At 40.9% G+C, this 16,171-nt stretch overlaps 1 protein-coding gene across 2 annotated transcripts; it reads right to left on the minus strand.

Moving 5' to 3' along the window:
- Positions 1-1,849: 1,849 nt before the first annotated feature.
- LOC143299732 (kelch-like protein 24) lies at positions 1,850-15,799 on the minus strand. Of its 2 annotated transcripts, none has more exons than XM_076613113.1 (7): positions 15,760-15,799; positions 9,936-10,148; positions 8,910-9,146; positions 8,418-8,621; positions 7,353-7,580; positions 6,406-6,789; positions 1,850-5,849 (listed from the first exon to the last, which is right to left on the minus strand). In XM_076613113.1, the coding sequence occupies exons 2-7, from the start codon at positions 10,146-10,148 to the stop codon at positions 5,295-5,297; spliced, it is 1,821 nt and encodes a 606-aa protein (XP_076469228.1). In that variant the 5' UTR covers positions 15,760-15,799; the 3' UTR covers positions 1,850-5,294. The 2 variants fall into 2 exon arrangements, with proteins under 2 accessions (XP_076469228.1, XP_076469229.1); XM_076613114.1 differs by having other exon boundaries at positions 15,728-15,778.
- Between the last annotated feature and the right edge of the window lie 372 nt (positions 15,800-16,171).

The raw sequence follows: 16,171 nt of genomic DNA on the forward strand, positions 1-16,171 counted from the left end.
TAAAACTCGAAAAGACTCGAAAAGACACGAAAAGACGCGAAAAGACACGAAAAGTGTCTTTTCACATGTGTTTTCGTATCTTTTCGCGTCTTACTTAAAAGACGCGAAAACACATCTGAAAAGACATCAGAATAGATATTCCAGGACTTTTCATGTCTTTTCACATTCTTTTCCGGTGTATTTTCGTGTCTTTTCGCATTTTAGTATGACCCGTTTGCAATAACATTCAAATCAACAGGGATTATCATTTTAGTTTAATCAATGTGTCTCTCTCTGCATAGATCCCTCTCCCTTCCAAGTGATCAAAAGCAGATACACCGCCGAGGCTTACATGCAGGCCTACTACATTTGAACTGCAAACCCCTCTACCCTTACTAATGTAACCGATTTCATTTCCAAAGTTGTCTAAGAAAAAATCGAATTGCATCATCTGGTTTCCATCTTCAGTTCGCGACATTGTTGATTCGCTGTGTCTTTCAGTTTCACTCTAAGTTTCGCCCCTCAAAACTGTTAAAGACAAGGGGTGACGTAAAAGGTGACGTCAGAGTGATCAAGTGATAATGTTATTTCGTCACGTGCAATGTGACCATGACCAGCAAGCTATCTAGGGGCCAGAGTTGGTTGGGAGATAACGGCTGTCTGTTATACAATGCCAAAAGAAGATTCTCCCTAGGATTTCATCACCTCTTTGGTCATGGTCTTAAATGTGTTGGGCAGCCCAAGTTGACAAGTTTAAACAGGTGCTGTGAGACGTTGATTTGGGATGTGTGTGTGTGTGCGCGCGTGTGCGTGCACAAATGCCTGCAAACGCGTGTGTATGCACATGCATGAGAACATGCACGAGAGACAAGAGAAATAAAGAAAGAGAGTGAAAGAGAAACAGAGCTAAAGTGTTTGTGTGTGTGTGTGTGTGCAGCCTTTCGTGTCTTGACATAGTTTCATGTACTTGTGGATTTTAATATGAATTAATATTATTTTTAAAAATGCAGACCAGGATAGTCTCAGATGTGTACTTTTAATGCTTGTGTACAAATTACAATTGAAACACACAAACTGGCAACACAAATCTGGCTTCAAAAGCATGGAAACAAAGAGAAAATGAAAACAAAGCCTTTTATTCTGGAACTAAACCCCAAGTTCTGATTTTTGAAACTGAACATGCAGTTGTCTCTCTTTTTTCTCCTTTCCCCATACTCAGTTGTAGTACTACTCACACAGACAGGTAGACTAGCTGGTACAAGCACACTTTCACATTTCACAAACGCAAAGGTCAATATTTTTTTATTTTAACTTTCAACTCCAGACTGAAAAGTGGAATACTATACTGACACTACAGAAAAAAAAGAAAAAGAAAAAGAAAAATGAGCAACAGCAGCAGTAACTGTCAAACAGCAATCCAATAAAATGTTACGAACACCATGAAGCCTGATTGTTCAAACACCTGGTTCAGTTTTCAAGCAAAGGGACTGGGGGCAAGGTGGGGGTTGGGGGGGGCGGAGAAGATGTCAAAGTGAAGTGGGGTGGGGCTGGGGAAATAAGCTGCGCACAAGCTCAAATGAGAGGACCATGGTTACACAGCATTGCTGTTGTCATGACTGAACAGTGATTTGATTTGCACAGCTCTGTTTGTGGGTTATTACTTTGTTATACCCCGTTTCCATGCATCTCATTAACTTTTATATGCCTCAAAACATTTTATGGGATGAAAAAGCCCTGTTTGGCAATAGGTAATACTGTCAGTATCTTATGCTTCACCAATTAAAAAAAAAAAAAAAAAGAAAAAAGAAAAAAAAAAAAAAAAAAAAAAAAAGAAAAAAAAGAAAAAAGAAAAAGAAAAAGAAAGAAAAAAAAAAAAAAGAAAAAAAAAAAAAAAAAAAAAAAAAAAAGCGAAACTTTTCATACAGGCTTTCTCACTTCCTGTGTTTTCCACATTGAAAAAGAAAACATACATTTGTGTAGGAAATGACTTTTTGGCACACCTGTTTGGTTTTCGTTAAACTTAAAGTCTTTAATTTTCCCTATCATCCACAAAGAACGTGAGCATGTTGAACAATTACAATAATGTGAATTATAGATCAACAGGCTTTTGACCTTAAGACCTATGATGCACTGTTGGTGTTGAGGGGTAAAGTACACTGTCCAATTCAAATGCTACTTTGGAAGCCAAGCTTTGTGTCTCTTTGACACAAAAACCATTGCTTGTGAACAACTCGTATCCTTAGGTAAATCTCCAGTCTAATCTAATTATTCATATATGAATTTCTCTTGTTGAGATAATAAAGTACTTTGTATTTTGTATCCAGAAAACTAATATGAAAGACATAACTACACTGTCACAGTAAAAGAATATAAAGTCACATACATACATTGTACACTACAAAAAAAAAGTAATTCATTCAGAGCTAGTTTGAAACTATGCTAAACAAAGTAAAACTATGCTAAACAAAGTAAAACTATGCTAAACAAAGTACTTCATACTGCTGTGCCATCCTATGTCGAGCCAAACCTTTACCCTGCTAGCATATTGCTGAGGTAGACTCAGAACAAGAAGTCTTTACCAACTAGTTAATGTGGAGATGCATGACAAAAAGCATAACACATAACTACCAGGTATGATTGTCAACAAGAGGTGGAAGGAAAAGATTGATGAGTGAGGGGCAGGTAGGGAACAAGGGTGGGTAAGGGCTGATGATGAAAGCAAGGGTCTGGGAAGAAATGGGGGTTGGTGAAGGACATGTGCTGTTTACAACAGTGATATGCTTTTGCAAAAGAACGACATTAGCTGCACAAACGGTTGCCTGCAACTTCTCGTTGAGACCAAGAAAAAATGCCACTAGCGATTTCATCAGAAAGCAAGATTTTTTTTTTTTTTTTTTTTTTAAAGGACATGCACAATACAAAAGAAATGCAATAGTAAATCATGCCAGGTGTTCGAAGAAAAAGAGAGAAACATTTTTCTTTCTACTTTATATGACATCACCAGCTGGCTTGTTCAAACTCAGTTGTGAGCAGCGCCTTCCGGCTAGTGACTAGACTGTTTTTTTGCAATAACTGAAATGAAAATACAAATGGGCATCACTCAGCGCTCCCTTTCGATGAAACAAGCATTTCAGTTACAAAAAGCTCCACATATTATGCATATTCAAATCAAAACATATATTCCACAAACACACAATGATCTACACAGAAATGATAAATCATTTAAATCAAATGGACAAGGTTAAATACTACTTTGTATCTGTGTAACTGATGTGTCTTGTGTATATAAAATTCTGCTACAGAAGTATAAAAGATCAAAAACTAAAATCTTGCAAAATCAGCACTAAACCTTTAATCATGATATATATATATATATATATATATATTAAAAAAAAATAACTAAAAACTTGCAAAACCAGCACTAAACCTAACATCATAATTAAAGTCTTTCTTTTCCCTTACTTGAAAATTTCATGAAAGAAACACCAAGTCTGAGAAACTGGAGGTGGACTGGCCAGAAGAACACAACTAGGAATCATCCTGCCATCCAATGGACTCAAGGTGAAAGGCAAACAAAATAGTCTAGAATACCACAACATTCAGCACTGGAACTGAATCATGAACCAGCTGCAAATACCTGAGACAGAGAAGTATCCATGTTTTTCTTTTTTTGCTGTCCTATCTTTCTGCTCCATTTCAGTGGCATTGCTGCATACTGCTTGTCCTTAATCCCCAAACCAGAGGCACATTTACATTCACTCTGTTGCCGTCTCAGTACCAGCAGTCCCCAGGGAACTACCCCTCTTCGGCTACCAAAAAAGCCATGCATGCCAGAAAAGACCCCTCTTGAGAAAGTTGATAAATTTGTGCTGCCCTGCAAAGCATTGTCATGGATGCAATGAGAGTGGAAGTGTCATTGTTACACACGTCATAGTCAGATCTTGAGACAAACCATTGAAATCCGGTACAAATTCAAATGTGGTCTAAAGTCTCCTACTGCCATGTTGTACAGCTTACAATCAGGTACAATTACAACAGGAATTGTAAGAAAGGACACATTACGATTTACTTGTGCTTGCAATGTTAAACTTTTAACATGCACACACAGAGAAACACACACACATATACCATAGTCAAAGATGCGGATAACTGAATGAGGGCACCTATAAAGCCTCACTCTGTTTTCATTTTGAGTTCAAAAAGACAATGACAAATTTGCTGCAACAGTTATTTAAGCAAGTGCAGGGTTGGGGGTACTGGTCAAAGTCTGACAAAATACCACCCAGTGTATGAGCAGGTCAACTACCTCTGTACATTTTGCACTTTATGAGACCAGTCAAACCATATGACCCTCCACCCTGTAAATAACTGCTAAAAGAGTTGTTAGCCACAGCGACGCTCATTTAACAAATTTGGATTTTATGCACAAACAAGATTAATAAATACCAGTTTTGAACACAGTTTACTTATGCAAATTATTTATTTATTAGATAAAGAAGAAGAAAAAAAGTAAATTGATAACTTTGCTTTCAAAATTGGTCTTGTACATATGTGCTACTTAATGTCTATCCAGTCCAAATATTCCTCAAAACAAAACATCCCTTAACGATCAAAGTCGGTTGGCTGGCTGGCTGGCTGGACTTCCATTTTGCAAAAGACTTGCCATCCAATAGATTTGATCAGATTAAGTGTTTCAGCAGTATACTTTCTTCCCTGGTGCCAGATAAGATCTTTCTCTTACTTCTGACAATCCCTCCTCCATCTATTTATATGAGAATGTCTTGTGCTTTTAAACTGCTGACAATATTTCTTTCATTTCACAATCCCTCCCTACCCAAGTCATGCAGCAGGATAATCTTGATGATCAGTTTCCACAATTTTGTCTGTTCCTGTGCTTGAATGGGACTGACAACCTGTGCTCCAGTTCCATTGAGGTTTCTGTGTGAATCAACACAGCTCTGTCAAATCCTACATACACAATGGGGTAGCCTTGTTACCATATTTCCCGACACCAATTACTACTCCTCTCTCCACACACAATGGCACAATCTTGCTATTACTTTTCATTGATTGCATTGACGTTCATTTCCCTCTCCCTGCACACACACATTGGCACAGCCTTGCATTCACTTTTTAAAACACAGATTTCCCTCCACACATATGTATATATGGACACTACCTTTCTCCAATTTTTCACGTCATATGCTTCCATTCTTTCCCAATCTTCCACACTCAGCATGGGCCTGTTTTGCCATGCTGATCTCACAAACCTGACTGTCCTTGTCCCCTCACATACCTGAACACATTTTTTTCTCTCAGTTTCTAACAGTGCCGTCTACACCCCCACTAGTACATTGCGACAATCTCTTGCTTTTCAGAGGCACTGACAGGAACACACGCACGCAGCCGTACGAATACATCGGCACTGGCGTCTGGCCAGCATTGCTCCATGAACCGGTGGCAGGGTCGTATACCTCAATGGAATCAGAGTAAAGGTTGTCTTTTGCCCCACGTCGGCGACCCCCAAAGGCATACAGTTTCTCATCCAACACGCACAGGGAGACAAAATCCCGAGGCAGGAGCATGTCTTCAAGGACCTGCCAGTGGTCCTCATCGGGCTGGTAGGAGAAGAACCCCTCCAGGCCCACCACGTAGACACGGCCGTTAAGAATGGTGGCGCTGACACACATGTCGTTGGCTGGAAGAGGGTTGACGCAGAGAGTGCATGTGCGTGTTGTGGTGTCGAAGCACTGCACCAAGTTGGTGACCACCTCCTCACTGTTTTTGCCACCAAACAGGTAGATCTTCTTGCCGTTGGACACAAAGCCCATGTTCTCCACTGCAGTTACCAGGTTTGAGCACTCCTCCCACTGTGGATACCAGAAACATAATGGTCACAAAGTGTCAAAAGTCATACTCTGGGTATTCAGTAGTCACTAGTTCAAAGGCATTTGTGAGAAAGAAGAAGAAATTTAGAAAAGGATGAAGAAGGGGAGAAAAGTGAGAAAATAAGAGTATGAGAAGAAAGAAGATGAAGAAAGAAAGACATGCTAACATCTTGACCACACTGGGGTTCTAATACATTTAGAGATCTGCAAAAATAACACAAAAAACCCACAGATGACTTTCTCCAGGACACACAATAGGACAATCTCCAACTTTCTGAAGTTGACAATTCTAGTGTAGCTGGTATGCATAACATTCATCCCATGACTGATCCCAAGTGAATTCTTCCCAAGATATACAAAGGGAAATAACTAAAATTATTACAACTGATAATTGGAAGGGGTTGTGATCACAAAGACAGAAAAACATGTAACTGAAATATACCAGTACCAAAGGCTGAACCACTGTTGAACCAAAAGCTTTTAACCCTCTGAATCTTGCTGCAATGCAGCACAGTTCTCACAGTGACTCCATTCTCACCTTGTTGGTCTTGCGTTCCCACACCTCCACAGAGTCCAGCACCTGCTCCTCGTCAAACCCTCCCAACACGAAAATAGTGTCGTCAACTGCCGCCATTGCATGACGGCGCCTCGGCTTGATCATGCTGGCACCACGCAGCCATGACTCAAATGTGGGGTCATATTTCCAAAACTCCCCACTGCGTAGCCCACCAGAAACGAAGATCTCGTCACCGATGGCGCAGGCAGCAAACTCGTTGCGCTTCTTGAAGGGGAGTGGCTTGAGGGAAGTGAACTGGCCAGTGTCTGAGCGATAGCTCTCCACTTCACTGCTGAGCCCTTCTCCAAGTCGGCCCCCCAACAGGATAGCACACTCAAAGTAGGCGAAGGACAGGCGGGGGGTAATCTGTACACAGAAGGCAATGGCCATGATCTGTTTGACATGCTTAAGTAGAAGACGTCAGACAAGACAGAAGAGGAGAGAGGGATACAGTATTCAAGAGGTAATAAACAAAAAGTGCTCATAATCCAACAAGTTCATGGTGCTCACATTTCTATTTACTCTGTGGACTAGATGATGATCCTATGGATCAACAGTGTTGGTGAACCTGCACATGAATGTCACAAATGATGTTATAAATTAATGGTGTTCAAGATCCCTCACATGAACAAAGTTCAAGAATCTGTTGATTAAAAGATGTCTATAATCAGAGTCGTTAACAACTGTACAATTCTTTTCCCTAAAACTACAGTGGCTTGTATTGCAACATAAGCACCTTTTTCAATTTACTGCACCTCTTGACCTGAGACCAGTGCTTTACAATCCTATTTATTAACCTTTTCTTTCTTTCTTTTTTTTTCCATTTTGGCTCCATCTCAAACACTGGCTTTGATTAAAACATACAGACAAACATCAATTAACAACAGCAAATCAAATAACCAAGACCACCACCAGAACTGACTACTAACCTGAAAGGATGGCAGCATGTGTCGACGTGAGGGCACCGTGTGGTAGAGGAGAGCTGAGTCCAGCAGTTCTCGGCCCTGTTCCACACTGAGATAGTGACCTGCTGACACCACGTCCATCAGGTAGCTACGGTTGATCAGCGGGAACTTGATGCACTTCAACACCTTGTAGGCATGCTGCTGCTTCCGGACATGGTCATGCTCCAGCCATCGCACCGCGGCTTCATACACCTGTTGGCACCACAAGTTTTTGTTACCAGTTCTTCATTGCAGGGACACCTCAGGGCTGTCTTGCAAGCTCTTCTCTGATACCAGTCAAAAGTAAGCAGGGAAAAAAATAATATGTACTTCCTACTTGAAAACAGAACTAATGAGACAACAAAAAAAGAAAAAAAAAAAAAAGCTCTCTTTCATGAAGAAGAAAAATGATCACTATTATGTATCAAACTGCCTTCAGTATTAAGAAGATTGTTTTGAAACTAGTCCATTATGTAAAGGGCTGTTACAAAACTGATAAAAACTAATCTTTTTTATGACTTCCATTAAAAATACAACAAAACCAACAAAAATAAGCGGAAATAGACAAAATGAAAGATATCAGCCCATGACTTAATCTAATTCTGTTAAACATAACAGAAAAGTAGAGAAGATGACAACCTGGTAATCAACAGAGACAGGAAGAAGTTGGATCAAGAAGACAGCAAACTGTTGGAAATGATGTCTTCCCTCCTTATTTTGGATGGTAGCCTCAGGAAATCTTTCACCTTGAAACGGGGTTTTTCTTCTTTACCTGCAGGTAGTTCTCTACTGCTCTGAATATGTACAAATTTTGAACACACATGGTATAGTATCGTCTCTGTTTCCCAATGTCTCTCTCCTTTTTGTGTAATTGATGTTACCCATCACACACTCCCCCCCCACCCCCCCCCCCTTTTTTTTTTTTTTACAACAAACTATTTGCATGTTGCCTGACTCCCCCCCCCCCCCCCCCCCCCCCCCCCCCGTATAAATAATCTATGAAATCAACTGCTAAATACAAGTCAGAGATCTGTGCTATGAAAGCCCCACCTGCTCTTCAGTGCTGCAGTTCAGATGACGATCTTGTAGTAAGTCAGCAATACATTCCACCGACAGTCGCAGGAAATCTTCGTCCTGAACAACAGTAGTGAAGTGCTGGCAGGCAAACCGCTTGGCAAACTCATACATGGAGCGATGGTTGTGCGCATCGGCAAGTGTCATGGCTGCCAGACAGTTGTCCACATTCATGCAGTCCTGCAGGGCACAGAGAATAAGAGCTGTACTGCCTGTAGAGGGGTGGTATTGTCTTTTGTTTGTTTTGAGCATGTGTGTGTAAACATTCTATAAGGTGCACATGTATGTCTGTGTGTGGTGTGTCTGTGTGTGAAAATTGTAACATTGAACTTAAGAAATGAAATTCATCGAGTGCGGTTGTTTTCACCAAGAAGTTTACCTTTGTTCAAATTCTTCCATGACGAGGGGCATACAAACAAACAGAGAAAACAAACTCAAACAAAAGCCAATATGGCACAGCAAAATCACCTGAAAGAAATTCACACACTGTTCCACCAGCGGACCAATCTGGAACATCTGAGCTTGCGTGAAGAGCTCCTGCACAGTGGTGCCCGCTATGTCAACCCTCCCAGTGTAGATAAAGCGCAGGACTTGGGTGAAGACGGTGGAATCGATCTGCTTCATCTCAATCACCTTCTGTCGACTCTCCTCCATACCTGAGGCAAACATGGTGCGGAAGTATGGGGATCCTGCTGCCAGAACCACCTGTGCGGAAAAAAAAAATTGATGACCATTTTCTTCAACAGGCTGTACAGCATGCTTTTCTTTCTGAAGAATTAATTTACAGCATGACTGCTGTCATTGTACAATCACCCCTGTAGGAAGTTATTTATTTTCTTGCTGTTTTTGTAATCTTAATTATCACAATGAATGTATGATCATCATGATGATCATCATCTTTATCATCATCCATTACCATTCTGAGAATTTCCTTGCGGGCCTATATGCAAGTTAATTCGCCCAAAAGTGAATACAGAAAACCAATGTCAAGATTATTTGGCAGTTATTTCAAAGATCCCCTCTAACTTCATCATAATAATCATATCTCTATAGTCTATAGTGTTCTCTGTGTAGATATCAGTGACTTGATTATACTGTATAAATATTTTTAATTACCTTTTAATTTCTTTCTTTCAGATTTCACCCATACATATCCAATGCTGCTGCTAAACTTTAGAATTTTATTTCTACTGTTCTGATCTGTTGGCAGAACATCTTTTTTCATTTGTTCACTTGTGATCAGCTGTATGAGAAAGAAAAAAAGAAAAGAAAAGAAAAGAAAAAAAAAGAAACTGAAGAAACTAAAACTTCATAAAAGAGGAAACCTAGCATGTCTGTGTTACGTGCAAAAAGAAAATGAAAGAAACAAACCCTGAGAGTTTGAGGGCAGAGAAGTGGGGATCAACACTATGGCAATTCTCTCACCTTTAGAAACATGATAAGAACAATGATACCATCACAAAAAATATATCATCAGCTCCACCAACTACCCACCTTATGACAAGGAAACTGCTGATTGTCTATGGTGATGGTCAGATCTGTGTAGCCCATGTCCATTCTGAGCTGCTCCAGCTGATCAATGAGCAGCTCCCGGTGCTCACAGCTCACCAGGGAGGCATCCGCTACAGCCATGTCCACATCCTCCATCCCGGCCTCCTCCTCCGTTCTCACAGCATCCCCCTCATCTTTGGCTACCTGTTCTTCCATCTACTCATAGCAGAGAATGAAAGAGAGAGAAAAAGACAAAACAAAACAAAGACAAGATGATAATTCTTTACTTCTGAAGATAATAGATAAGCAATGGTGTGCTTTTTTTTTTATTTTTCTACATCCAGTCATGGCCCTAAACAGGGTCTACATTACACAATACTAGGGAAAGGGGACAAAGAGAGGCAGACATCTGAGAGGGAGGGAAGGTGTGGGAGAGATTGGGGGGGGGGGGGGGGGGGGGCAGAAAAAGAGATAGAGGGGGCAAAGTGGAGAGAGAGGTGGGAAGGAAGGAGGGAAGATGTGGGAGAGAAGGGAAAGGGGGGGTGGGGGGGGAGAGAGAAAGAGTGAGAGGGCAAGTTGGAAGGAGAGATGGGAAGGAGGGAGGGAAGGTGTGGGAGAGAAGGGAAAGGGGGGTGGGGGCAGAAAGAGAGATAGAGGGGGCGAGGTGGAGGGACAGATGGGAAAGGGGACAAAAGAGAAGCAGACATCAGAGAGGGAAAGGGGGAGGGAAGGTGTGGGAGAGAAGGGTATGTGTGTGTGTGGGGGGGGGGGGGGGGGGGGGGGGGGAGAAAGAGAGAGAGATAGAGAGGGAATTAATTATAATGGAAAATGGGAGAGGCAGTGACACAGATGGTTATGTCTGAATCTAGTGCTTGGCTGATTTTGAAGATATATATGTATATATACATATACATACACTATGTACTCTTCACTGATTTTATTATTTAAGTTACTTGGATTATGTTAACAGATGGATTGGAAGTTTCCTATTACAGTATTACTATTAGACCGGAGGCAGGCTGTGGTGGTTGACAGTGTGAAGTCAGACTCGGTCGCTTTGAAATTTGGAGTACCTCAGGGATCCGTTCCTGGGCTAAGCTTGTTCTTGGTTTACATGAACGACTTGCCCGTAACTGTCTTCTCATCCACGCGACTCTTTGCAGATGACGCCGCTGTCTACAGGCTAATAACAGCAGGCCAAGACCAGACCCAACTATAAACAGATCTCCAACAACTAGAGAAATGGGAGAAACGATGGGACATGTCATTCCACCCCGGGAAATGTATCACCCTCCCGGTTATCTGTCCCAAGAGAAAGAAGAAGCTGCCGACACCAACATACCAGCTGCACAACCAGACTCTTGCAAATGTCACCTCGGCGAACTATTTGGGAGTCACGATCACACAAGACCTAGATTGGGATCTACATGTTCAGAACATCATGAACAAAGCTAACAAAATGTTAGGGTTTTTGCGTCAAAACCTTAGAGTCAGTAACATCAGACTAAAAAATACAGCCTATGAGTATGAGGCTCTGGTGCAGCCTGTTATGGAATATGCAAGCACTGTGTGGGGCCTGTACAAAGGACAGATCACAAAAATTAAGGCCGTGAAACAAAGATCAGCACATTTTGTTTTAAACCGTTACAAAAGAACCGCCAGCGTCACCAACATGTTACACCACCTTGGATGGACATCCCTACAAAGCCGACGCAAGATCGCAAGGCTTACCATGATGTACAAAATCATTAACAACATGGTCCAGGTGGATTTTGGAAAACTTAGTAAATCCGAGGAACCAAAATTGAGAGCACTCAAGAAGAGGGACAGAAGAGCTCATTCAAGGTATCTTGCTAGACTTCAGTGTCTACGGGACTACCAGATTCACTCGTTCCTCCCGCGAACCATCTCTGAGTGGAACGATACTTAGACCGAGGCTGTTGTTGGAGCTGTGTCCCCTGGCATGTTCACCTTGGGAGCTCATAAACTGCACCAGTAGTGTGTTTTTTTGTTGTTGTTGTTTAGTGCATACCCCCCCCCCCCCCCCCTTTAAAAGTGTCAGAATAATCAGCCTGTTGATTGTGGACACTCTAGTCTATGGATGATGATGTATCAAATGAAAGTAAGCTCATGAACAAACACACCCCAGTCTGCATGCTCCATGCTGCAGATGATATATTCAATACAGATACTCACATATCATTGTAATGTATCTAAAGTATTAGTCCAAGAAAAGTAACTACTACTAATACTACTTAATTTATTATCATTAAGAATAATGTCCCTGGCATGAGAGCTTGATCTCTGTAACCTTGAACGCCAACGGTGGTTTCTAAGTAAAGTTAAGAAGTTTTCATCTGTCTTCGCTCATGTCTGCAATTGTGTCTGAATCCACAACATCATCAAACATTTGCAGAACATCTTTTCCACTTTTCCATCTTACCAAGCCCAGACAAGCTCAAAACCATCCTTGATCTGCCTACACCTACCAATGCATCAGAAGTCTGTAGTCTTCTTGGGATGATGAATTTTTGCGGTGCTCATCACATACCAAATTATGCCACATTGACACATGAACTGCGCAATCTAACCAAGAAAACCACACCATGGAGCTGGACAAGCAAGCACGAGGCTGCTCTTTCCAAGTTTAAAATGGCACTCAGCGAAGCAGTAACTCTTGCTTACTTTGATCCAAAAAAGCCAACTCACATCCACACTGATGGCAGTCCAATAGGAATATCTGCAGTTCTCACTCAAGAAGGTCATGTCATTCAGTTTGCAAGCCGTCCTCTCAGTCCAACTGAGCAGAGGTACTCACTTGCAATCACATGGGCTTGCGAGTATTTTCATATATACATCTTTGAAGCCCCATTCACAATCTACACAGATCACAACCGCTTGTGACAATCTTTAACAATCCACGATCCCACTCTTCAGCAAGAATTGAACGTTGGGTGATGAAACTTCAATCCTATGAAATGACAGTTTATTACCAGCCTGGATTTGACAATCCAGCAAACTATCTTAGTCGCCACCCTGTTGCACAATCTTGGATGGGTAGAGAACAAGAGATCACTGAAGAATACATCAACTACCTTGTGAACACAGCCACTCCGAAAGCAATAACTACTGAAGAAGTAGCAGCAGCAACTTCACAAGACTGTACACTTACCACAGTGATCAACTGCATCATCACAAATCAGTGGTTCAAGAAAGATACAGAAGTGGATGAAATGACATTTCATACACTCTACCTTTGTCGATCAGAACTTTCACTCGCTCATGATTCCAGCATCATCCTGAAAGGTCGAGATTGTCCTGCCAGCATCGCTTCATCAGAAAGCAATCAACATTGCGCATTCTGGACATCAGGGCATCGTAAAGACTGTTTCACTTCTTAAAGAGAAAGTATGGTTCAGAAATATGCAACCCTTAGTGGAGAACACTGTCAAGAACTGCATGAAATGTCAAATTTCAACACCAACAGCAGCGCGAGAACCATTTCAGATTTCAAAACTCCCTGACCACCCCTGGAAAGAACTTGCTGCTGATTTTGGTCATCTTCCTAATGGCCAGTACATCCTAGTTGTCACAGATGAGTATTCTTGCTATCCTGTTGTTGACATCTTGGACTCAATATCAAGTAGGACTGTGATCCACGACTCGATAAAATATTTGCAGAATTTGGAATCCCAGAATCTTTGAAAACAGATAATGGACCACCTTTTAATGGCAAAGACTTTGCACTGTATTGTTCGCATCTGGGTATTACACACCGAAAAATCACTCCATTATGGCCTCGCGCCAATGCTGAAACAGAACACTTTATGCGAACAGTCAAGAAGAACATCAAGAATTCCTCTACCCCCAACTTCAAGCAAGAAATGTATAAATTTCTTCTGGACTTTCGTACAACTCCACATTCTACAACAGGTGTTCCTCCAGCCACAGCATTTTTTGGTAGGAATCTGAGAACCAGACTTCCACAAATTTCTGAACGCCTAGAGGACAACTCTATGAGACAACGTGACGCTGCTCAGAAAGCCACCATGAAAAAGTATGCTGACTCCAAAAACTACGTGAAGCCGTCAAATCTTCGTGTTGGTGATCCTGTCCTGCTGAAAAACCACAACACCATGGAGTCGGATACAGTGTATCAGCCTGTCCCTCTTGTCATCACGCAGAAGAAAGGATCTATGATCATGGCCCAGCGAGGACAACAATATGTCACCCGCAACAGCAGTTTCTTCAAAAAATCTCCCAGACACCCCACTGTTGCAGAGACAGAACCCGATTCTCCAGTGGAACTGAATGAAGATGAACCAGCACATTCCCAATCATCACATGCACATGCTACACCCAACAATTACTCACACCACAATCAGACCCCTGTGACTGTGCCTGTGTCTGTGAAGAGTAGGCCAACACGCAACGTGAAATTACCAGAATGCTTTGATGACTTTGTCATGACTTAAAAAGTCACCAAAATTCAAGACTAGCTCACAAACTGTACACCTAAGTTTATACTCCTTTCTGAGTATAATTCATTACAATTCACATGTTTGCTAGCTATACTGAAAGGAAGAAAATCAAATTTCATATCTAACAGACCAACATGACTTTAAAAGTTTGAAACAAAAAAACAAAACCAAAAAAAACAGCAACAAAATGATAAGATTAATTTGATTAATTTTTAGTATTTTAAATTATCTTGTTTTAATGTTGATCTTAAAGTTTACTTAAAACTTGCATGTTATAGTAGTAAGAGAGGACAGAACATTTTATTAGAATGTGTTCCATTCAAGTTAATATTTTAATTTTATCACACTGGAGCAGATGGAGAATGAGACTTTTGTGTGGAAAACACTTGACTGTTCAGTGGGTGAACTACTTTTTACATTGTCATAGAGACACATTGAGTATTTGACCTTCTGTGGATCGTTTTGAATATTAAAAAACAAAACAAAAAAAAACAAACAAGGGTATGAAGGTTTTTTTTTATCCGAGGGAATGGGTGATGTAATGTATCTAAAGTATTAGTCCAAGAAAAGTAACTACTACTAATACTACCTAATTTATTATCATTAAGAATAATAACGTCCCTGGCATGAGAGCTTGATCTCTGCAACCTTGAACGCCAACGGTGGTTTCTAAGTAAAGTTAAGAAGTTTTCATCTGTCTTCGCTCATGCCTTCAATTGTGTCCACATCATCATCAAACATTTGCAGAACATCTTTTCCACTTTTCCATCTTACGAACATTACAATCATCATTTACGTGTGTGTTTGACTCGTGTGTGTGTGTGTGTGTGTGTGTGTGTGTGTATGTGTATGTGTGTCCTGTTGAGAGAGACTGTGAGAGCGTAAACTTTTTTTTTCTTCTTCTTCTTCCATTAATGCTCAGCGGTCATAACTTTGACCATTACTTACTAGATCTAGCATTTTATGCGTGCTGGGTATTTTCGTGTCTCCACAACCCACAGAACGCTGACACGTGCGTATTTGATATTTTGATTTTTGTTGTTATTTGCATTTTAGGGAGTCTGACAATGTAGTCTGGAAAAAGTAAACAATCACAGCAGCTGTGTCACCACTATTGATACTTAAAAGGTGGATATTTCTTATCACTCGCACTCATGTGTCACTGACTCAGTGATGGACGCTGAAACAATTGTAATTGCAAACTGCAAGCTCAAAAGCTGACCGTTTTGAAATAAATCATGTTAGTAAATTGAATAGACCACAGGGAAATCTTTAACCAATATCCATACCAAAAATAAACAGTCGAAATTTTACCTCCAAATGTAAAACATCATGAGAAGTCTCACCTTCGTACTGATCCCGACCTGCAAAATATTCAGCAACCGGGTTGTGTCACCGTAGGTCAGAGTTCACAGTTAGCCTATTGGGTATTCTAGTGTCTATGATCTATGAGCCAATTTTGACAACAATTTGATAGAAGAGTTCCTAGTTTTAAAACATTTCTTGATATGTAAGAAAAACAAATCCGTCCAGAAATTTTAGGCAAAAAAAATCAATTTGATTTATTTCGAGGAAGGTAGAAACGAGCATGATATGTGGCCTACTTTTCTTCTTACGCCATTGACCCAACGTAGGTGTTAAGCGGTTAAAGGTAAGCAGACGACAGAAATTGGAGGGGGTTATGAAGACGTTATTGTAGCGATTTTTTGTGCACACAAAAGACATCTAAAACAATCTCATGGTATAGTTGGTATGTGA

The sequence above is a fragment of the Babylonia areolata genome, chromosome 25, assembly GCF_041734735.1.
Source record: "Babylonia areolata isolate BAREFJ2019XMU chromosome 25, ASM4173473v1, whole genome shotgun sequence".
NCBI classification, from domain to species: Eukaryota; Metazoa; Mollusca; class Gastropoda; order Neogastropoda; family Buccinidae; genus Babylonia; species Babylonia areolata.

What these genes read in the sequence shown, in the direction of transcription:
- LOC143299732 (XM_076613113.1), bottom strand. Translation starts at nt 10,148, where the DNA reads ATGGAAGAACAGGTAGCCAAAGATGAGGGGGATGCTGTGAGAACGGAG. An exon ending in ACTGCAGCACTGAAGAGCAG is followed by an intron (nt 7,581 to 8,417) that starts GTGGGGCTTTCA and finishes TGGTGCCAACAG; the next exon opens with GTGTATGAAGCCGCGGTGCG. An exon ending in GGGAACGCAAGACCAACAAG is followed by an intron (nt 5,850 to 6,405) that starts GTGAGAATGGAG and finishes TGGTATCCACAG; the next exon opens with TGGGAGGAGTGCTCAAACCT.